General features: G+C 38.4%; 1 protein-coding gene across 1 annotated transcript in view; it reads right to left on the reverse strand.

Moving 5' to 3' along the window:
- Positions 1 to 2,962: 2,962 nt before the first annotated feature.
- LOC101360175 (putative serine protease K12H4.7) overlaps positions 2,963 to 24,784 on the reverse strand; it is a 44,478-nt gene continuing 22,656 nt past the window's right edge. The window contains exons 3-7 of the mRNA XM_023740124.1: positions 21,156 to 21,270; positions 13,470 to 13,668; positions 12,193 to 12,283; positions 8,393 to 8,601; positions 2,963 to 3,069 (exon numbers count right to left, since the gene is read on the reverse strand). Of these exons, the coding sequence (XP_023595892.1) occupies positions 2,963 to 3,069; positions 8,393 to 8,601; positions 12,193 to 12,283; positions 13,470 to 13,668; positions 21,156 to 21,270 (721 nt within the window). The remainder of the gene's footprint in view (positions 3,070 to 8,392; positions 8,602 to 12,192; positions 12,284 to 13,469; positions 13,669 to 21,155; positions 21,271 to 24,784) is intronic.

Below are 24,784 nucleotides of genomic sequence, written 5' to 3' on the forward strand. Positions count from 1 at the left end.
CACAAGATGATATGGGAAGATTCTATTAACAGACTGGCTTTTGGTGATAATCTGAAAGTATCTCATTCATTTGGCTTTTTTTCTTGTAAAGAATTCATGTATATCTGAGAGTATCTTGTTTATTAATCTATCCACTTATTTATAGTATATTTGTGTCCATCCAATTGGTCCCTCATCAACACTATGAATAAAAGCCAATTCTTCACCCTGACCAACAAATCCTGAAGTCATCAGGCCACCATCAGCTTATCTGAAGTCATAGAATCCCACTTTCCCCTTGACCACTACACTTCTACCACAGAGGACTTCTTTCTACTCTGTGGGACCGCTACACTTCTACCACAAAAGACTTCTTTCTACTCTGTGGAACACTCAGAATTTATTCCCAGCTTAAACCCTTTGCACTGGCTGTTCCTTCTGCCCTGACTGCCCTTCCCATTTACCTTAGCAATGCCCACTCCTTCTTGATCATCAGATTGCAGCTTAAAGGTCACCTTCTCAGAGAGGTCTTCCCTGACCCCAGATCTAATGTAGCTGCTCTGTATCATAGCATCCTCTGGGAATTTCCCCTAGTGTAAATTCCCACTCGAATGTAAGCTCCACACATGCAGGGACATTGAGTGTCTGTGATAGCTAAGGTTGTATGTAAACTTGGCTGGGCCATGATTCTCAGTGGTTTGGCAGTTGTATGATGTTGAGGTCACTTCCAAGATGAGAGCTGATATAATATGATCACCTCCATTATGAGATCTGTTATGTGTAGCCAGTCAGTTGAAAGGGAGTTTCTTCAGGCATATGGCCTACACTGAACATAAGTGGACATTTTGGCAAGACTCAAGGGCTTTTGCTTGCTCTGGATCCTGCAACTGGCTCCGGTTCATCTAGTCTCCAGTTCTTGGGACGTGAGCCTGCAGATTATCTGCAATATTGCCTGCCAGTCTTGGGGTTCATCAATCTCCCCAGTCTGTGTGCAAGAGCCCTGATCAGTGACCTGCAAATCTTGGGTTCCCAGCCTCTGCAGCTACATGAATCAGGAGAAGTCTCTACAAGTGAGTGAGTCATTTCCTTGATATAGAACTCTTACTCTATATATTTATACACTTTGCTGATTTTGCCTCTCTAGAGAACCCAGTCAAAGACATTTTGGTACTGAGGGTGGTTCTAGAGAAACAAAATTGTAAGGATGAGTTTTCTAAATCGGTTCTCAAATCTGTTAGTCTTAAAGATGTTGATGACTCTGCTTCCAGTAGTAAAGAGAGCACTGCTTATCCATGGCATGAGGTGGCAGTACAAATACAGAAAATATCTCCACCAATCTATCAGGTATTGGTGAATGCGAGACTCTCGGTGATTGCACATGTGATACTTCTCTACAATTTTTTCATAATGAGAAGTGTAAGGAAGCTGGTTGGTTGGTCCTACTTTCACTAGACAAACTCACAAAAGAAAAAGATGAACTCAAGCCTTCAGAGTGAAAATTCACGTGCCGCATTAACAACCTCAAAGTATCCACTTGTGCCTTGAAACAAACCCTTATCTTTTGTAATGACAGAGCTTATATTGCTGAAAACCAAACCAGAGTCTTATTGTAAGAGTGGGCTGAATTACAATGCGAACACAGTTGCCAACCTAGAGAGGTGTCTGAAGTTAAAGTGAGGGCATTGATTGGGAAGAAATGGGATCCTGAAACTTGGGATGGGGACATATGGGCAGATAATCAGGAAGCTGGAGACACTGAGCCCCTAAATTCTGTTGAATCACTCTTGCCAATAGAATCAGCCTTCTCACTCACAACTGAAGAGATTACTCCATGTTTGTCTGTTAAGGGACTCTCCCAAGTAAAACCATTATCCACTGTACCCCGATCTAATGAGATTAACCCAACTGTGTCTAAAAAGGCTTTGTCTGAGGCATTGCATGGGGCATTGCTTAGACAGATGCTTTACAAGACAATGCTGAATGTTCTCAAAACACTTCCGCACTACCAGTTTTTACTTCTACATTTATAACTAGACTTAAGTCCTGGAACCGACTGGACTGCACCTAACAACAACACATATAAACTTACTAAAAAATGTCATTTCTATGCTTTTTAAGGAAGGAGCCCTGGTGTATGGTGGTTAAGCATAGTCTGTTAAACTAAAGGTCATCAATTCAAACCCACTAACCACTCCGAGGAAGAAAGATGTGACAATAGACAAGGAAAAAAAGCTACCATTTTGACTAAAAATACCTTTGAATTAAGTTTTAGACACGTAGTGTTACATTGGATTCTCTTCAGATGAATTGAAAATAAAATAATTTGGACAGAATTTATAATTAAATCACATATGAGAACAGTAGTACCTTCCATGTTGAGATTAACTTGAATTTATATTCGTCATGGAAGACCACTTTTTAAGTGCTACAGGACTCTAAGAAAGGTCAGTTGGTGGAGCCAGTTTGTCCAGAGAGATTTTCATCTGCCTCAAGATTTTTTTTTTGCTAATTCACTCAGGTTGTCCCTATCCTTAAATTTTCTTGACAAAGACAAGCATTCACTATTCAGCACAGTAGTTTTTCCTGTTTATGTATTGATGTGTACCTAAAATTAATCAAAACACATTTATATTTTCATGCTATAAATGGCCTTTATTGAAAAAGAGTTCATGAAATAGAGACTGTTCTGGAAAACCCAGGATGTAGCACTTGTATCCTGGCAACCAACTAACTGATTACACCTGGTCCTTCAGGGAAATCAACTTTTTATGTGCTGGATTGTCTTCTGCTCCTCAAGGGCAGCAAGAAAGGAGGAATAATATGACCTTCCACGAAAACGAAACAAACTTAAATCCTACATAGAGTAATTAGACTTTTGGGACTGCTCTAATTTCACACTTGTAGGATGTTTTACATTTGAGCAATAAAATGGGGGCGGGGGGCAGATTTAGGTTCTTTTGCATTTATTTTTCAGAGACATCTATTACTTTAGCCATTTTTGCAGGATATGGAAGATTTTTTCTCGTGCTTGAATTAGTTCAGCTGAATCAGTATCCCTTCGAGCGGTCAAATCTGAACAATGTCCTTCGCCTAAAGGGAAAGATAAATGTCAGTATACTTACATACCAAGTATTCGAAGAGCAGATGTCCTTAACCCACACCTGCACATTAGAGCCACTTTGAACCCTGTTCAAACCAACCAATACCTGAGCCCCCAACTTCAGAGGTTCTGATTTAGTTAGTCTGGGGTGGGGCTGGGTGTCAGTAATTTTCAAAAGCTGGTTAAAAGTTGATTAAAATGTGCAGTTAAAATTAAGAAAGAGAATTAGTTTACTAACGTAATGGGCTTTAAATCAAGTAAGTAAGGCTTCTTTGTAGATTAGGGTTGGATAAATATATGCTACTAATTAAAATGAGTTATTGTTTGTGCCATGCAATCTTTCCATGCTAGAAATTAATGAACATTTCTTGGAATGATTAAAGTAGTAGATTTAGAGAATAATGTTTTTAGTTGCCTTTTTGTTCAATCCAAGTGTGATATAACTTAAGTTCCATCTGAGGAAGTTACCATGTCTCAATCTCAGTGAGTCTTATTTTAGAGAGTTTTCCCAGCAGTCTACTGGAATTACAGTGTACCAGATCCAAGAGCCAATTGTTCAATTTTCAAAAATTCTACAAGCTAGTTGTTAAACCGTGAGCTTGAAATTGGCCATGATGGAAGTATTTATACTTCCAGTATAATGAAGTCAGCAGTTGCTAAAAAACAGGTTTTTTTCTTTTTTTTCCTGAAGGAGAATGGGTTAATAACTATATAACATATGAGAATAAGATCAAACAGATGAAATTTTATGGAATCTTAAATATTGGTCAACCCTTTAATTTTACAGATGTGGAACCTATGCCTCAGAGAGTTTAAGTGACTTGTCAAGAAAATTACTAGTGGAACTAATAATTGAATCCAGCTGACCCGAGTGTCTGTCACAGGTTGGTTTACGTAACACATACTGTCAAATATCAGTTCAGAGTTTTACAAATAAGCATCTAGCCAAACCAAAAACATGACAAAATTGAACAAAATGTTTGCCTTAAAGTCGATTCTAACTCATGACGAACTCATTTGTTTCAGAGTAGAACTGTGCTCCATTTGGTTTTCAGTGGCATGACCTTTGGAAAACAGATTGCCAGATCTTTCTTCTGAGGCACCACCAACCTTTCTGTTAGTAGCCGAGCGCTTAACCATTTGCACAACCCAGGTATTCCAAGTATCCATCCATACAGTATTATTTATTTTTGGGGCAAGTTGTATTTGGTGTTACTAAAATATCCTTTGGTGCCAAGTCAATTCTGACTAATTCTAACTCTTTAGGAAAGAGTAGAACTGCCCCATAAGGTTTCCAAGGCTGTAATCTTTATGGAAACAGACAGCATCTTTCTCCTGCAAAGTGACTGGTGCATTCGAAGGCCAAACATTCTGTTAACAGCTGAGCATTTAACCATTGCACAACCAGGGCTCCTTGTTTTCTTTTAAGAAGCTAAAATTATGTAATACCTATGACTCGTATAGACAGTGGAGTATTATTCACTCATTAAAAAACAATGAGAAATATTTCTATGTACTTGGAAAGACCTCAAATGTATATTGGTAAGAGAAACAAGGAAGGTGTAGTACAGTGTATGTAATATGCTACCACTTATTTACAAAGGAATAAGAATATATATGATTGTATTTGCAAAAAGCAGGAGCCCTGGTGGCACAGTGGTTAAAAACTCAGCTGCTAACCAAACGTCAGCAGTTGGAACCCACCAGCTGCTCTCCAGTATAATGATGTGGCAATCTGCTTCCATAAAGATTTACAGCCTTGAAAACCTTTTGAGGAAGTTCTATTATGTGGTATAGGGTAACTACGAGTTGGAATCAACTTGCTGGCAGTAGGTCTGATTTTTGCTTGTTTGTTTTTAATTTTCAAAAAAAGAAATACTGTAAAGCTGAACAAAAAACTAATAGAGATGGCTCCCTAATAGGTAGTGAGGAAAACAGAGTAGGAAGGATGTCTTAGGCATCCAGTGCCACTATAACGAAATACTACAAGCGGATAGTTTCCACAAAGAGAAGTTTATTCTCTCACAGTCCAGCAGGCCAGAAGTCTGATCTCAGGGCCTCTGCTCTAGGAGAAGTTCTTCTCTCTCTATTGGCTCTGGAGTAATGTCCTTTTCATGCATCAGTCTTCCCTTGGACTGGGAGCATCACAGAGCAGGGATTTCAGGTCCACAGGACGTGTTTTGCTCCCAGCACTACTTTCTTGGTGGTATGAGGTCCCCAAGTTTCTCTGCTTGTTTCTCTCTTTTATGTCTCAAAAGATATTGGCTTAAAACACTATCTAATATAACTGCTGCTAATTCATCTTATTACATCATAGTGATAGGATTTACAACACATAGGGATGTCACCTCAGATTACAAAATGGTAGACAGTCATAGAGTACTGGGAATCATGACCCAGCCAAGTTGGCACATATTTTTGGGGGACACTATTCAATCCATGATAAAGGATAAGACTTCCGTCTGTGAAAAACAAAGGCCTTGACAACAGACAGATGGTTACAAACCACCGTGTTTCCTATAGACAAACAATTTCACAGAATTTCAATTTCAGATGAAGTGACATCTTGACTGTGACGAGATCAGGCACAAATAACACCACCCTGTAATCATGTGTGAACATGGACACAAACAAGGACACCCTACAATCACAAGGAGTCTCTGGATAATTCAAATCATTAAGTCCTCTGTTACTAACTGAAAGATTGGCGGTTGGAATTCACCCAGAAGTGTCTTGAAAGAAAGTCCTGATAATCTACTTCCAGAAGATCATAGCCATTGAAAATCTTATGGCGCACAACACTACTCTGAAACACATGAGGTCGCCAAGAGCGGCAGTCAGAACTGGTTATTATTGTACAACAACAAAAATAAGGAAATATCCCTCACTCCCAGCTGATGTGTAACTACTACTTTTCTACTACTACAGTTCTAGCCCCTTTGTTCCTCCTCCCTCCTAAATAAAAATTGTAAAGATTGTCAATCATTGAATTGCCTCAACTGACTTACAGCATTTAATTTTGACCAATGACCAAATTTTGACAGGATAAAGCATAAAATAATAGTTCTGACACATACTGAAATTATGAATATTCAAGAATATGTAATGAAATTCAAAAAGAAAAAGTGGGTTATTATATCATCTTCATTTATTATTATCTAATATAATGAGCCATAAAACTATATTTCAATAAGCACAAAGAACTAGTTCAATACAAGAGCAATTAGAAATGGGATAATATAAAAGATGTGGAAATGGAGGTAAAGAGGAAAAGGCATATTTATCTACAGATTTTGCCCCAATACTTCAAATTATTCTCTAGTTACGGATAAGTGGTCCTTTCTTCAGCCATTGTGAACAACCTGAAGATAAGACTTTATTCTTCTTACCAGGTTCTCTTCATTTTTATAATTGCATGAGTAGCATTTTTCATTTAGCATACCATCTTTGAATATCAACCATGCACTAGGCATCATGGATTCAAAGTTGAATAACATCTAGTTCCAGTGACTAAAGAGTTTACTTGCAAGAGGTGAAACCTAAACCTCTTCTCTTTCTCTATTTTGTCCAGACATCTGTGACCCAGGAAAGCTCTCTCTGCAGTTATTTGATCAATGTGTGTCTTACATGTATGATGAGTAGCTCCCCGGAACAGTGACTGTGTGCACCCTTACACATCTAGTATCCAGCACAGCATCTGACACAAGAAGACCCTCCATAAATATTTTTAAGTGAATGAATCTGAGCATTCTTTCTTACTAATTTCCATGAAAAAGAGGCATTTGCAATGGCTGTCTCAGATTTTCGAGGTCTTTTTTAAACCATAAGAATTTATATTGCCAAACAACTTGGGAGGCAGGTTGCACAGTGGTGAAGGAGCATGACCTTCAGTGAGGCTCCTTGGCTTTGTGTTCTGGTTCTACTACTTATTACAGTGTGAGCCTTAGTCCAGTTGTCTTAACCTCTGTATAAGTCCCTGGGTGGTACAAACTGTTGATACGTTCTTCTGCTATCAGTAAGGTTGCAGGTTGAGTCCACCCAGAGATGCCTCAGAAGAAAGGTCTGGATAGCCACTTCCATTAAAAAAAAAAAAAAAAAAATCAGCCATTTAAAACACTATGGAGCATAGTTCTACTCTGACACCTACGGGGATATCAGGATTTGGTGTCAAGTCCACAGCAACACATTTACTGGTTTTATACTCAGTTTCCTTATCTGTAAAATGAGAAATGTGATAGTAATTACCCTTGATTGTTAGGAGGATATAATGAGATTATACATGTAAAGTTTGACCTGCATTGTTCAATACGGTAGCCACCATGAGCTACATGTGGCTATATTCTTGTTGTTCAGTGCAATCAAGTAGGTTCCAATTCATAGTGACCCTATGTACAACAAAACGAAACGCTGCCTTGTCCTGTGCCGTACTCATGATCCTTGTTATAATTGAGCTCACTGTTGCTGCTATTGTTAAACTCATTTTGTTGAGGGGCTTCCCCTTTTTTTCCTGACCCTCTAACAAGTATGACATCCTTCTACAGGGACTGGTCCTTCTTGAGAACATATCCATACTATGTAAGAGAAAATCTCACCATCCTCACTTCTAATGATCATTCTGGCTGTAGTTCTTCCAAGGAAGATTTGTTCATTCTTTTGGCAGTCCATAGTATATTCAATATTGCTCACCAACACCATAATTCAAAGGCATCGATTCTTCTTCAGTCTTCCTTATTCGTTGTCCAGCTTTCACATGTATATGAGGCAATTGAAAACACCATGGCTTGGGTCAGGCACATCTTAGTCTTCAAGGTGACATCTTTGCTTTTTAACATTTTAAAGAGATCTTCTACAGCAGATTGGCCCAATGCAATGCATCCTTTGATTTATGGAGTGCTGCTTCCAAGGGTGTTGATTGTGGTTACAAGTCAACCCTCAACTCATGGCGACCCCATACACAACAGAACTAATTGCTTCGTGGTGCTGGGCCATTCCAGTGATTGGTTGCAGATCAAACCATTATGAATCATAGGGTTTTCATTGGCTGATGTCAAGAAATAAATCGCCAGTCCTTTCTTCCTAGTTTGCCTTAGTTTGGATGCTCAACTGAAACTGTTCAGGCTCATAACACACACAAGCCTCCAGTGACAGAGAGGTAGTGGCTGTACATGATGTGTATTGTCCTGGAATCCAACCTGGTTCTCCCATATTGAAGGCAAGAATTCAACTACTGAACCAACGTAGCCTTCTTACTTTATTATTACATGCTGACCTATTTCATCGTATTTGTAGGCCTTAACTGCTCACAGTGGTTACCTTTAATGAAGACAGCAAGCAAATCTTCACTGATATCCTTTGTGATTCCCAGAATGTGCCAAGGATCAAAGGAACCGTTGGAAAAGATGATTTTGCTTCCCCTCACACTGAAGCCTCCATAGTACTCGTTGGTGGACATTACACCCGTGTTCAGTTTATCATAATTAAACTCAGGGCCAAATAAATCAGAACATTGCTGAACATAATAACTGCAAAGAAAATGAGACAAAATTTTAGGTGCTGGAGAGTAGGATTGAGGAGTGTAAGAAAGAAATTTACAGAAAAAGTGTGTTGTTTTTTTGGTTTTTCAGTTGTTTTGTTTTCCCCTGAGTTCTGAATTACTTAAAATAGCTAAAAGGATTTCTTTAGCTTAAGAATGAAAGTTTTCTCTCTCTCTCTCTCGGTCTCTGTCTCTCTCTCTCTCTATCTATCCTAGTTCAGCCTCTCCTTCTATGAGGTCTTCTAATAGGTGAGCACAGAGGAATGTGGCCAGCAAAGTAATTGTCTATAGGACCCTTGGCCAATTCAATGTAAAACCTTAGTGAGGAGGCTATAGACACAACATGCTGCTGTTTTCTGGACTCCACCTAGGGCTTCAGGACAAGAAAGCAGAAAATTATTTTATTTGCCTTCCCACCAATTCCACACATGAGCATGGACTAGTAATCACTGTGGAAGGAAGAAAACTTAATGCATAGCTTGCCTGACTGTTAAGAAAGAAGAGAGCATAGAGGCAGTGAGAGTGAAAGACTGCCTCTAATGTAGAGAAGCATGCCCCAGGGCTCCTCAAATCCACCCAGTTCTAGTTGTTCTAGCCCTGAGGGTTTAGAACATCAAAGAAATTCTAAAGAAGGGAGTCAAAGAGAAAGCAAGATTTCTACTCCTGTGTCCTAGGAGAAAAATGATATGTAAAGGAACAAAGGTCTAATAATGTGACTGGGACTTCTCTCTTCACTGGTGGAACAGACACCAAAAGAAGTGTGGCTACAGTAGGTGTTTGCCCCAGTACATGTACCTTCACCATAGACATTACTCTTAAAAAGTTTGGTCCAGTTAGTACACTTGACATTGACTACGTCATAGCTCCACTCCTCATCAGGAAATTTGAGTTTTTGGTTACTTTCATACAAAAAAGTATTGGCTTGGAGTTCATACTTTTTTCCCCCAAGTTTATACTTTTTTCATGATTTTACCCTACAAGATATTTTTACATATTATAGTATCTATGCATTTTCATGTAGAAGATACCTACACACAGACATACTTGGATACATATAAAGAATGCTCTTCCCCCAATTTTTTTTTTTTAAATATGTGGTCTAAATTTTTTTATGGGGAAAACTTACAGTCAAGGTGAGCTCCCAGGCGGCAGCAGGACTGGTAGGTCTCCACGATAGTGGTGCTACTCTCCCAAGCTCCAGAGATTATATAGAGGAGCTAATGTGGGTTTGGAGCCCAGTGGCAGTGGTGAAGAGCTGGCTGCTAACCAAAACATCCTCAGTTCAAATCCCGTAGTTGCTCTTTGGAAACCCATGAAGCAGTTCTACTCTGTCTTATAGGGTCACTATGAGACAGAATCCACTCGGGGACAATGGGATTAGTTTGGTTTTTAAATGTGGGTTTGTATGCAACCCCACTTTCTTCAAGTCCAAAATGTTCAAATGTTATCTTTGGAACTGGGCTCCTTCAAGAATGTTTTTTTTTAATTTTTTTTATTGTACTTCCGGTGAAGGTTTACAGAACAAATAGTTTCTCATGAAACAGTGGAACACAGATTGTTTTATGACATTGATTAACAACCCCACGACATGTCAACCCTCTCTTTTTTCAACCTTTTTTATTTATTTATTTATTTTTGGTGAAAATATATGTAACCAAAGATAAACCATTTCAAAAATTTCTGCATGCACAGTTCAGTGACATTGACTATGCTCTTCCAATTGTGCTGCTATTCTCACTTTAGATGAAGGTTTACAGAACAAAATAGTTTCTCATTAAACCATTAGTACACGTTGCCCTATGACAATGGTAAACAACCTCACTACACATCAACACTGTCTTTACTCAACCTTGGGTTCCCTATCACCAGTTTTCCTGTCCCCTTCTGCCTTCTATCCCTTGTCCCTGGATTGCTGTGCCTCATTAGTCCCATTTGGTTTTACGGGGCTGTCCACTCCCCGGCTGAACGGTGAACCTCAGAAGTGACTTCACCACCGAGCTAAAAGGGTGTCTGGGGACCATACTCCCGGGGTTTCTCCAGTCTGCTTTAGGCCAGCGAATCTAGTCTTTTTTTGTGAGTTAAAATTTTGTTCTACATCCTTTTCCAGCTCTGTTCCAGACCCTCTATTGTGATCCTGGTCAGAGCAGTCAGTGGTGGTAGCTGGGCACCATCTAGCTGTACTGGACTGAGTCCAGTGGAGGCCTTGGTAGCTGTGGTCCATTAGTCCTTCAGATTAACCTTTTCCTTGTATCCTGTTCTCTTCATTCTCCCTTGCTCCCAAAGGGATGAGACCAATGGACTATCTTAGATCGCTGCTCACAGGCTTTTAAGACCCCAGATGCTACTCACCAAGGTAGAATGTAGAACATTGTCTTTATAAACTGTGTTATGCCAATTGAGCTAGATGTTCCCTGAGACCATGGTCCCCACAGCCCTCCGCCCAGCAATTCAGTCCCTCAGGGAGTTTGGATGTGTCTATGGAGCTTCCATGACCTTTTCTTGTACAAGTTGTGCTGGTTTCCCCAGTATTGTGTACTGTCTCACCCTTCACCCAAGATACCACTTATCTATTGTCTATTTAGTAGTCCCCCCCACCCCTCCCATCCCTGGTAAGCAACAAAGATTGTTACTTTCTGTGTGTGAACTTTTTATGGGTTTTTACAATAGAGGTCTCATACAATATTTGGCCTTTTGTGACTGACTTATTTCACTCAGCATAACGCCCTCCAGTTTCATCCATGTTATGAGATGCTTCACAGATTCGTCATTATTCATTCTCATTGCATAGTACTCCATTGTGTGTATGTACCACAGTTTGTTTATCTATTCATCTGTTGATGGACATCTAGGTTGTTTCCATCTTTTTGCTATTGTCAACAATGCTACTATGAACATAAGTGTGCATATGTCTATTCGAGTGACGACTCTTATTTCTCTCTTCCCACAATTTTAACTATAAAATTATCTTTAAAGTTCTTCATATTGATTAGCTTCTGTTTCTGGTGGACAAATCTAGAGATGAAGAACAATATTTTGCTCTCCAAATTCAGTCAATACGAACAAAGGCCCACAAGCCAACGAGAGATAATTTGACTAAGGGTGATCTGTCTTGCTTCATACAACCAGCAAATCTTGACTGACATAAAATTGAAAACAGATGGAGAAATTGGCTTCTTTATTTACAACTTTGCTGTCATCCATCTTCGTTATTGGATTTTTCAAAAACACAGAAAGTACGTTCTTGGTAAAAGGATTTTAAATAAAATGACCCTGTAATGTCAACCAGTGAGAAGAAGGCTGCTAGTTTATTTATTCTTATTCATTCTCTAAAACTTATAGAGTGTTTCCTGGCAGCTACTAATTCAGTTAGGTTCGGAAAACTGATATTGGATTCTACATATGTTATTAGAATATTAATAATTTCTCAAACTTCCATCCAGAAGATTTCTCCCTTAAGTTTTCACCAATTTGAAACAGGCCGATCTGATCAATTTGAGTATGGAAAAACAAACAAACCAACAAAAAAAAACCTACTATCATGGTTTCTAGTGAGAAAGAGAAGTCAAAGCAGAGACTTTACCTAAGAGGTAATCCAGTGAAAGGCTGGTTCATTGAATCCGTGGTCTTAAAGAAACCAAATTCAGTGCAAGACTGATAGAACCATTGTCTGCCTAGAAAGCAAAAAGTCAATTGACTTAATCAGAAATGATATTTTTGTCAATGACCAAATAAAAAACTTAAACAAATTCAGTATTCTAATTTACATGATACCTGTGAACTTTTAAAACAAATTTGACCCCATTATTATTAATATTATTTTTAGTCATGTCCAGTATTAACCCACCAAAATCCGAAACTCTGTCCAGTGAGAAGGAGATTCTAGTGAGGTCCTCACATGCTCCTAAAGTAATCTTATCTCATTCCCTCAGGACCATCTCTGTGAGCACCTCAGTTCTGTCCTCCTATCTGTCCTCTTGTTCCAGCCTCTGCTGGGAACACACTCCATTCTCTCTGCATTTGCCTCTAGTTACTCCTCCTCAGAATGTCCCAGGCCCTTCTCCATGAAGTTTCATGAAGGAGGGATGCACACTGGATTCCCCTGTCCCTCACCATCTCCACATCTTCAGACATGCTGTAACTGCAACTTCTCCCCAAGAGGTCACCAATATTGGTAGGATGACATAAATCAATTAATCCACTTGTGGATACTAACTTAGAAGTTTAGTTCATCTAAAGTCTAGACGTTATGCCAAAAGTTCACTTGTCTTTGAGTCATTTAGTTAAACATTTTAAGAACTATTCATACAGAAAACAACTTGAAGTTGTAGGTATATTGGAGTTCAAACAGACTAATGGAGAGCAGGTCCCTAGGAGGTGCTAACAATTCTTGCTTGACTACTAACCTAAAGACTGGCAATTTGAACCCACTCAGCATTGGTGCGCAAGAAAGGCCTGCTGATCTGGTCCTGTAAAGATACAGCCAAGAAAATCCTATGGTCCAGTTTTGCTCTGTAACACATGGGGTAGCCATAAGTTGAAGCTGATTGCACGGCAACAAGTTGGGTCACTCAAAAGTGTAACCGTGTTTGAGAACTGCTCTATATAGAATTTGAAGTGAAATGAGGTATTTTTTTGGCATCAGTCTGGTTGATTAATCTTGACACTTACTAAGGGGCACATTTCTGTACTCTGCTTCTTGCAGTCCTAAATATTTGGTATTTCTGAATCTTTTATTAGCATGATTTAATCTGTGTATATTCACGTGCTCAACTCATTCACTCTTTCTTCCCATCCTTGAGTAAATACCATAGTTCTGATTATTTTGTAATTTCTCATTTTCACTAGATAACACCTTACCTTTTGTAGGATTGTGGTAGTCTATGGAAGAGTCAGAGAAACTTTTCAGTTTATCATCATAATTTGTAGCAAGGCAACACAAATATTCTTCCTTTACCACTGAATGTATAATTCTTACAAATCTGTAGTACGGTGAACCCAGTGAGGAGTTAGTCATGATGTCACAAAATTCTTTAATCCTGATTAAGACCTGGTTTCCCTGCAAAAATTGAGATTCTGATTGTCCTTAAGAGAACAGACATGGGAAGTCTTTCAGCTCCAAATGGAATTTAACTCCAAAATTGTTTTAAATGATTTAAGTGATTGATTTTAATGCAAATAAAGTACCGTTAGTCTTTGGTGACTTGGCCTGAAGATTAGCTTCTGAAAAGTATCAGCTCACCTGTATGGGTTTCAGAGTCAACTACAAGGGAGTCAACATCCCTTCTGCAAGACACACAGCTCATAAAAGCACTTGCTTTAACAAAAGCTTTTGGTATTCAGGTAGGTATCTGGTTTGGAAAAGGTTACAAATAATCAAGCTTTGACTGAGCATGCAGTATCTTGCTAGAGCACTGCTAGGACCAGTGGTAGGTGTGAAAGATGAGAACTAACACTTTGGAAGGATCCAGTCGAAGAAGACAAGGTACATAAAATATGAATACATTAATGAGCTACTACGGGAATTCTGAGAAAGTTTTGTGAGGACTAGAATCATGAGAAAAGGCTTCTTGAGGAGGTAGGAATTGAGGGGGACTTGGAAGATGGTTTAAGGTTTAAGTAAATAGAAGTTAGTAAATTGTAATTGAATGATTATACTAAACTGAAGTATCGAGAATAGATAAAGATATAAAGATTAGTGTTTAATAGTGGTTATAGGGCAAAGAAGGACCAAGAGAGGGGAAAATCATTTTTCAGGTAATATAGATTTTTTGATCATGGGGATGGAAAAATTGGCAATAAATACTGATGTTTTTTGCACATGTTTAATGTTAGTGTTTTTATTGAATTGTACATATGAAAAATTTTGAATTTGCAAATGTTGAGTTTTTTATCTTTTTACAAATTTACAATTAAAATTAAAAAAGGAGAGTGCATTTAAGGCAAGAGTGGCAATATGCCTGAAGAAGTGGCAGCAAGGATATGCATGTCTAATACGACGGTCAGTAGGCCTGAATGTGTGACATTGAATTAGTTACTTAACTGTCTGAGCCTTAGTTTTGCTCATGCACTCAGTGTGGACAATAATAATAAACTACTCAGAATAGCTCATAAGATTGCTGTGAGGATTAAATGAAAGCAACCCTAGGGATAGTGCCTGGAACAAAGTCATTGTATAAGCAGCAACATTGCTACTATAATCATTATTATACTTCTTCCTTTTTTTTTTTTTTTTACTAAGTATACAGGAATTAAAATATTTGCCATGTCTACTATCTTTACATACAAATTCAGTGATATTAATTACTATCATCACATTGTTCAACAAACACCGTACCATTATTATTTTTTAGTCAAGAGAACTATTCAAAAAGAGAAAAAAAAAACTGGAAATATCTATTATTCATAGAATGTGGTTAGATTATGGAACTTTTACACTTTTGTTGATTATCAGTATAAGAGGGATAAAGGGCCTGCATAGAAAAGTTTTTAAAGGAACAATAAAACTTATTGTTTCAAATGTGCTAACTATAGAGAACCATGAAAGATTTTGTGTGAATGAAGGTCAAATCTGTTGGCAGAATTTTACTTTCCAAACTACACTTGTTGAATTGTCTGTGGATTTAGGAATCCCTAACACCACACTTGGAGGTCCTGGATGGTGCAAATGGTTAACGTGCTGAGCGGGTGACCAAAAGGCTGGAGGTTCAAGTGCTCCAAGAGGTGCCTCAGAAAAAAGGTCTAGCAATCTACTTTCAAAAAATCATCTAATGGAAACTCTGTGGAGCACAATTCTATTGTGACATACATGGAGCCACTATGAGTTGAAATAGACATGACAGCAACCAGTTCATTGAATGCTACATTTGCACAGAAAATCTGAAGTTGACTACCAACATAGGAAGTGTTGCTAGAGAAACTGAATGTGATGAAAGGAAATATATTTATCCCTTATTAACTCATTTTTCTCACATGCAGTAGGATTTTCACACATGGGATTAAGGGAAGGGGTAAGGAGAGCTCTGGTGGTACAGTGGTTAAGAGCACCACTGACAGCCAAAAGTTCTGCTTTTCCAATCCACCAGCCACTCCTTGGAAACCCTGTGGGGAGTTCTACTCTGTCCCGTAGGGTCCCTATGAGTCAGAACTTACTCCATGAAAATGGATTTATTTATTTATTTGTTTTTTAAGGACAGATATGAGAAGTTAGCATAAAAAATAGTCTTGAATTGTAGTTAAATTTTGTACAAATCACCTGAGGACGTGATGCCTGGTTCCCACTCTAGATGTTTTGCAGTGAAGCCAAGGAATCTGCATTGTTAGCATGCATGTCAGGTAACTGTGCAACAAATTGGTTCCCATGACAATTGCAGAAATTCTAGTAGAGCTGAATCCTCTTAGATGCTGATATTGAAAGAAAAAACTACTCTCTCCATGTCGCCTATATAGTGGCCTTTCAGGAGATTTGGTTTGTTTTAGTATAGCTGAAGCCTTATTAAAACAAGGTGTAGATTTGCAGTGTTTTCCTGAATGAGGGAACAAGCCTTCAAAAATCCATAATTGGCTGAGCATCATCTGTGTACGTGGCCTCACATTAGGTATCAAGGGATTAATACATATTCCTCATTTTTACTAGGCTTTTCAAAGGGAAAATCTAAATATTAACTTTCATGCTAGCATTGTATTTTAGTTCAGCAAAATGAAAACCACATGAATTTCAAACTACTTATCTCCCCATATAGCACATAAAAATCCTCCAAAGCTAAGTTTAATCCATTATCAGAATACAAGCTAGATTTTTACATGAGAAAATTCTATGCTATAAAAATTTTAAATGTGTAGTTTCCAATCCATGTATTTATAAGAATTCTCTGAGATTTCAGTCATGAAACAAAAGGTAGAATAAAGTCTCTTTTAAACAACAGTAATCTTGGAAATGTAAAAAAAAAAAAAAAAAGAAAAAAAGGCATTAAAGAGAAAATTTTATCCTTGACCAAGCCCTTTCCAACCACTTCCTAACTCTAAAGCACACCTCAAGAAATTATGAAGTATTATTCATTAAAATCACTAAGTCGACGGGTGCTGAGGGAAAGAATCTGCCTTGTGTAGATTAAAGTTTGAATTTTAATGAGCCCATTGGCTTCCTTTACATGTTCGTCCATGAAGACACTATCCTGCCATCATCTACAGAACAATCTCGTCTCTTGGCTTTGCTTTATATTGGCTGTGTGACTGCAGGACAGTTACTTGGTCTCTCTGAGGATCAGGGTCCATATCTTTAAATGTGGGTAAAAACAATGCCTAACTTAAAAAAAAAAAAATGCCATGAAGTCAACTCTGACTCACAGCGACCCTATAGGACAGGGTAGAACTGCTTCATATGGTTTCAGAGGAGCCCCTGGTGGATTCGAACTTCTAACGTTTTAGTTAGCAGCCATAGATCTTAACCACTACACCACCAGCATTTCCAAATGCCCACATACAAGAGTATGCTACAGTAAATGAGATAATATTAGTGGACCTGTCCTGTAGATTGCAGCATCTTAGTTGTGATCATTAAATCTGATATTTTCCATGATAGAGTGAAAATTTAATTTTGCCAAAAGGAAGGAAGGAAGAAAGAAAGGATGAAGGAGGGAGGAAAGAAAGAAAAGTAAGATAAAAAGTAAGTGAGGACGAAATCATTTATTTAATTTGGAGTCTTTTTAAACAGAAGTTAAGAAAACATAATATATATTATCACCGTAGTCAACAGATGGGTTTTAGTCAGAGAAAGTCACAATAAAATTCTGACTCAGCCCCTTAATAGACATTGTGTCTTTGGGCAAGTCATTTAAAGCTTTGGAGCCTAGGCTCCTTGTTTTTAAAATTGGACTTACACACAGATACTGTGAGAATTTTTAGGACAAAAAATATGAGCTACTTAGTATAAGGTTTATGTAAGGATAAGCCCTTGGTCTGTGGTAGTTGTTATAAATATCATTATCTCATTATTGTAATTATTATTCATTAACAACCTGTAACAGGTCAACGCCATTGGATGTTCATTTATGGGCAAACTTATTTTGATACAAGTTCATTACATTTGTAAAAGATCAAATTGCATGATTTTGGGCTTCTGACAGAACAACTATCAGCCTCCAAAGTAACCTCTAAACTGTTTTCCAGGCCATTAGAGGCTAGCCATACAATATTTGACTTCTAAGTTCTACACTGATTGTCATCTTTGCTGAGAATTCCTGCTACCCAAATTGCAGACCAGGCATATCAGTTACAAAGTCAGCAAATCCTCCTTTCCTTTGAGTAAGAAAGTGGGCACAAAATTAACACTTACAGATTAAATCGCAGGGAAATAACTGTACTTGATAATTATTTTAATTCTGGTTAAATGAGGGCCTTGCATACCCTTAACGGGATTAAAAAAATGCATATAGACTTAACTCAATAATTTAATAATGATTAATTATTCAGTAATAAAAAAAGTATGCATGATATTCAAATTAGAAAAAAAATATACAAATCACACATCAAAAGCCAAGTCTCTCCTTGAATGATCCTTTAGAAACAATCAAGAATTTTCTCTACAAACTACTTCCAAAGAGAAGAGAGAGGAAAGTGTCACCCTCATCTCTTCCATGTAACAAAAATATTCCGGTGTGCTGGGGGATGGGAACAAGAAAATGGATGTGGATGGTTCTGTTGTTTCAGACCCTTAGGAATGGTTTTGGAGACAGAATTCACTGGGAGTGTCTGCTCCTCAGCCTGACCTTGTTATTCCCAGCATGTGTTACCAAGAGTTAGGAGCAGGTCCTTTCTCAGAATGACTCCAGCATTCAGAGGGTTCTGAATGCAACATTGGTCTTAGGTTTCTTAAAGTAATCACTAACCTAGGAAGCTTTAATTCATTCAAAGTCAGTCATATACACAACGTTTTATTTTTTTTGTTTTTGGAAAGATGATTTTCTACCAAGACTTACGGTTTAATTTTACAAATGTTTCCTTTGTTAGGCATTTCCCATATATTATTATTGAATGCCTGTTATGGGTTGAATTCTGTCCCCCTCAAAAGTTATATTGCAGTCCTCACCCTTGACCCCTGTGAATGTGACATTGTTTGGAAATAGGCTCTTTGAAGATGTTATCAGATAAGTTAACATGATGTCCTACTGGAATAGGTGCATCATACTGCAATACAAGTGCTTCCATATAAAAGTGGAGAACAGACAAAGACATGGAGTAAAGAAGGGAAAAGAGCTTTGTAATGATGACGTTATGATGAGACCACATCCAAGGAATGCCAAAGGTTACCAGAAGCTGAAAGCGACAATAAAGAATCTCTCCTAGAACCTTCAGAGAGTACATGGCCCAGCTGACACCCTGAATTAGTAATTTTAGACTACAGAATTTTGAGACACTAAGTTTACGTTGATGAAAGCAACATTCCTTGTGATAATTTGTTACGGCAGCACTAGGAAACTAGTACAGTGTCCCATGATGTACGTGCATTAGCCCCAAAAGTCTTGGAACTAGTCATACTTACCTCATGGGGTATCCTGTTATGAGTCACATAGATAGTAAGAGATAGAAACTGTGGAGAAGAGGGCCCGGAGATCTAGCTTGATCCATATCAATATTCCTTCTCCAGATACCAAAAAAAAAAAAAAAAACTGAAAGGAAGCCAGGCAGAGTCTCTGTTCTAAAGAATGGCATGATCTAGCAGCAGAAATGTACTCCTACAGCACCAAATGAGATGGAGAAAAATATATATATGATAAGATCACAAATAAAATGTTGTGAGTGGGGAGTACTGGTTAAAGAAATAAGAGGTTGTATCTGCTTGGAGCAGTCGGGATATTTCATGGGAGGGTGGCTTTTAAAATGCACTTAACATATTTTAATGGTAACAACAATAGTAAGCCTTCCAGAAGACTAGAGTAACATGAGGGGAAATGTGCATGTGAGTACAAGAACAGGAAATTGTAGAATATGGCTAGAACACAAGTTACAAAATTTAGAAGAATGGGACTTGTGATAATAGCAGACTGAATACTTTTTGTAGTAGTTCATTCTGTTGATGAGGAAGAATTTCTAAGAGTTTTTAGCAAGAGAAGCAATGAGATAAGAGCTGTGCTTTAGGAGGATTAACCTAGGGTTTGGTATACAAAGAAGTGGGTTAGGGGCAGACAGGAGGCTGGAAGACAGATCAGAAGGCCTATTAAGGATCTGAATGAGAATGGGAAGGGATAACAATGAAGGAGCATATGGCCACAACCTTCTGTTGTTATCACTCTTTCCCTAGCACATATCACAGTGCTAGCACAAAGTTAGTACTCACTATGGGAGGATGCAAGCAAGGGAGAAAAAGAGAGACAGAGTGTTAGAAGGAGGTAGAGAGATAAAGGGGGAAGGAAGGAAAGTATGAGAGAAGTTTCCATTACAACTTTGAAAACTTTTTGTAATAGTCTCAACTCATAATTAAGAAGCTCTCTCCCCCAAAAAACTGTACATAAAAACTGGTGAGATCCAAGTAAGATCTGTAGTCTAGTTAACTGTATTGTGCAATGTCAATTGCTTTTGGTAATTTACTATAGTTATATAAGATGCTTATATTGGATAAGAGTGGATGAAAGGAACATGAGACATCTCAGTATACTTTTTGTAACTCCTTGTGAGCCCATAATTAGTTTCAAAATAAAAAAGGTATAAAAAAAAATCAATGCAAGTTGTAAACCAATTTATCACCTTATTCTAGCAGATGTCTGTCCTTGTACTTACTCAATTTGGCAGTTTAACTGGCTGGTTAGGGTTACCTGTGGGATGAGGCTGTCTGGGATAGGTACCTCAGGCTCTGAACATGTTCCTTAATCTCTGATATTCCCCCAAAAAAAGTTTATTTCCCTAATCTCCCCCAAAAAAGTTGTGATTTTTTTTTGAGATTATCAAAGTTCACAAGTTTTCTATTTCAAAATCTGTCTTATTCCATGACCCAGTGGATCAAAAGTGCTAAAAATGTTTTCATCTTTATAGTCAAATTTTCTTTTAAATTCCCTGCATTTGACAGTTATTTAAACTATTAAAATTCAACATATTTTCTCTTCAGTCCATACAAGATGTAATTCCATTATTTTCTATTTGCTTATAATTGTTATTATGACATGGATCAGGCTCAGGGTAATCCTACGTAATGGGACAGCTTTTTAAAAGTTTTTAAATAAAAGGTTTATAGAAGTCATTGAATTCTGTCTTACAGCGCATCCATTATTACTCCATTCTTCCATTTTTTAAAATAGTTTCCAAGAGTATTTAGAATAAAATATGAGTAGGAAATTTTGACATATTAATAATTCAGTAGCTTACATATTTCATCATTTAGTTTTATTCTCATACTAGAGGCTTGTATGTATTATTTTAATTTTTAAACAAATAGCCACGCCGTGTATAGCTTTCTATAAAACAATTCATGACACCTAGACAACTAGTGAATGCCTACTTGAGCTGTTCTTTCTTTCTCGATCTCTTCCCGCTTTTATTTCCTCATTTTCTTACCTTATTGTTCTTTGCATTTATATTGTATTGAACAGTGACCGTAACAAACATAATCAAACGATTCAGAAGAAGGGATGTGTCCATTACCGAGTTCAACTTAAGTTTTTTACATAACCTGTGGGAAAGAAAACAAGAGAACATACTTGAAGTTTCATTTCACTTTAACCTCGAAACTGAAATGTAGAAAATAATCCAGAATAAATTAATACTAGATTTATTCAGAATATTTATACTATGGTAGGAGAAATAAATCATGGTCCCAATGGTTACAGTGGTCGTTATGCTTCAGGCCATTGTTGCAGCCAATGTATCGTTCCATCTCATTGAGCATCTTCCTCTTTTTTGCTGACCCTCTACTTTACCAAGCATGATGTCCTTTTCCAGGGATTGATCCATCCTGATAACATGTCCAAAGTATGTTAGACATAGTCTTGCCATTTTTGCTTCTAAGCAGCATTCTGGGTGGACTTCTTCCAAGAAAGATTTGTTGGTTCTTTTGGCATTCCATGGTATATTCAGTATTCTTCACCAACACCACAATTCAAAGGCGTCAATTATTCTTGGTCGTCCTTAGTCATTGTCCAGCTTTCGTTTGCATATGACGCCATTGAAAACGCCATGGCGTGGGTCAGTCTCATCATAGTCTTCAAGGTGATGTCTTTGCTTCTCAACACTTTAAAGAGTACTATCGCAGCATATTTGCCAAATGCAAATCCTTGCACATGTACAGAATCCCATACAAAATCTTTACTCCATATAGTATATAAGTGGTAACTTAGACTTGTCTTCTAGAACAGATCATAGCAGAAATGGAAAGTTAAGGATACACACTACAGGGAAATGAATGATCCTGTAGATTAAATAGACCTGTGAGATACATTAGTTCCTGTAAACAACCAGGAATCATATATAAGGAGATAGCTAAAGTAAATGTAGGGGTATTCATGAACGCACAATGGCAAACATTTTCCAGTGTTGGGTATTCTGGACAGTATTAGGGCAGTTTAGATCTGAGGGCCATTCTACTGGAGGTGTTGAGGTGTGAGCAGTTCTGAGGACTGCAAATTACATTGTGATCTTAGAAAAGTCAGTTAAGTTCTCGGTATTAGTTTCTTAAATCTATACAATGACAGAGTTAGAACTAGATGATCTCTTAGAGCTCTTCCACAAATTAAATTCTAGAAATGTGCCTTAACTCTGAATTGTCAAAGTTTAATGTTGACATGTTAAAGTATCATTCAGATACTTACCAAGTACTAATATGGCATGTTCATATTTCACTGGGGCTATTTTGTTGATTATTCACACTTGTAAGTTTATGAACCATTCTGGAGAACTTGATATTTAAAGAAATACAGAAACTAAAGTCCATGTTTAAGAACAAAGAGTGTAGAATATTGGAGGCAGAGCCAATATGGGGCTATAGACAGAAGCACCATGCTGTCCCTCTGCAGCGAAGACCCGAAAAACTAAGCAAAACAGATACAAACATCAATCTTGGAACTCTAAGTACCAAATGAATGAATAAAGAACTAGATTAAGCACTGAATGGAATAAGAAATTGACAGAGAACAGTGAATGAGGAGACCTATGTAGTGGAAGTCCCATACCAGTTAATGTGGCCGAATTCCACATTTTGGGCTAAAGCTAGGATAGAATTCAGATAGGGAGTACAGGAAGGAAACTTCATGGAGTTCCCAACAGGAGATAGAGCACCTGGTAACAAGGGAAACACGCTTTCCCACCCTTATCCTTCTTCCTTCAATATGGCATCTGCTGCTTTGCATGGGACCATCCTTGTTCAGCAGGAGAGACACTAACTCATTGCTTCCAAGGTCTGTCCTAGCCCCACCAGCTGGCTCCTTCAGTGCCATTTTGTGTTTGTTTGCATGTTTTATTTATTTATTTGGTTGCTTCTCTCTCTCTCCCTTCATTCATTTCCTTTCTCCTGCCCCACTCACCCTGTGTGCCATCCCTCACCTTCTTGACTGGCTGTAATTTTTATTTGCTTTGTTCTTTTTTTGTTTGTTTTGTTTATTTGTTTGCTTTTTGATATATATATATATACACAAATGTACATATATAGAGCATTTTTTTGTTGCTTCTCTTTTTCTTCCCTTCCTGCCTTTTTCTTTCTCCTGCCCAGCTAGAACTGTGTGCCATACTTTCCCCTTCTTGACAGGCTGTGATTTTTTGGTTTGTTTCCTTTCTTCTTTTTTTTTTTTTTTTTTTTCCTTTTTTTCTGTTTCTTCTCTCTCTCTCCTTTCCTGCTTTTCCTTCTAGAAGGGCTGTGCTGCACAGTTCAGTTGAAGAGTCACTACACTCAGCCTCCCTGGGTCTGTGCTGCCATCACTGAACAGCACCCTCAACGTCATTTTATTTATTGGTTGACTGACTTTTTTTTCTTTTGCTTATTGTTCCTTCTATCTCTCTTTCTTCCTTCCTTCCCTTCCTTTCTCCCATCCACCTAGCCCTGTATGCAGCCCCCAACTTCTTGGTGGACTGTGTTGTACTGCTCTGCTGGAGAGCCTCAAGCACAAGGCCTCCCCAGATCTGTGATGCCTCCACAGGCGAGCTCCCTCAGAATCATGTTTTATATTTTTCTTTATCTTATCTTCTTTTCATTCTCCCTCCCAGATAGGCCCTGCACTGCCTCTGTTCCTTCCTAAGGGGTTGTGCTTTGCCACCCAGGGAAAGAGACGGCAGCTCATCACCACCCCAGTTTCACCCTGCCCTCATTGACTGGCACCCCCATCATGGTAGTTTTTGTTGTTGTTGTTTTTATTTTATTTTATATTTTAATTTTTTACTTGTTGAGGCGTGGTCAACATGGCAGAGTAGACACTTCCTATATCCCTCTTACAACAAAGACCTGGAAAAACAAGTGATTTGTTTCTATGTGAATATCTGGGAGCACTGAGCAAGGCAAGGTTGAGAAATCCATTTGAGTGATAAGGGAGAGGGAGACCGTTTGGAAGAGGTGAGGAGGGGCAGAGCCGCGGTGGTGAAACTGCAGCGCCACAGCCACGCCAGTCTGCGGTGAAGCAGGCAAAGAGCTGCACTGTGCGCACACTCAGCAGTTTCCACATTGAGAAATAGCCAGCAGCAGAGATTCTGCTTGGACACTCCAAACCAGTGAAGAACAGCTCCCAAGAGGCTAAGATAAGTACATGCGTGTGCACCCTTCACTGGGGATTAAAAAAAAAAAAAAAAGCTCATTTGGGAAAAACCTCTCTCCTTTTTACCTCCTCCTTCTGCATTCTGCACCAGGAGTCCGCTGGGCCAAAAGTAGATCACAAAAAGTGCCATGACCCATTCTCCTGGCCTTGGAGAGGGAACAAATAAGCTGCTGGCTCTACTAGGCCAGGAACACAGGATCGGCCCAGCTGCTTTGCTGGGCACAGGTATCAGGGGTCCCCAGACTCTGAGTACCTTACACTCCTGTATAGACTTGTTGGGACCCATATCAACAGCATTAGTCCTCACTGCCACAGTACAAAAGGGCAAATAGAGCGACTCCGGCAAGATGGCGGTCTAGGCAGAAGCACCACGCCGTCCCTCCACAACAAAGATCCGAAAAACTAAGCCAAACAGAGAATCAACAATCCTGAAACCCTAGAACATCAAAT

The sequence above is a fragment of the Trichechus manatus genome, unplaced genomic scaffold, assembly GCF_000243295.1.
Source record: "Trichechus manatus latirostris isolate Lorelei unplaced genomic scaffold, TriManLat1.0 scaffold00147, whole genome shotgun sequence".
Taxonomy (NCBI): Eukaryota; Metazoa; Chordata; class Mammalia; order Sirenia; family Trichechidae; genus Trichechus; species Trichechus manatus.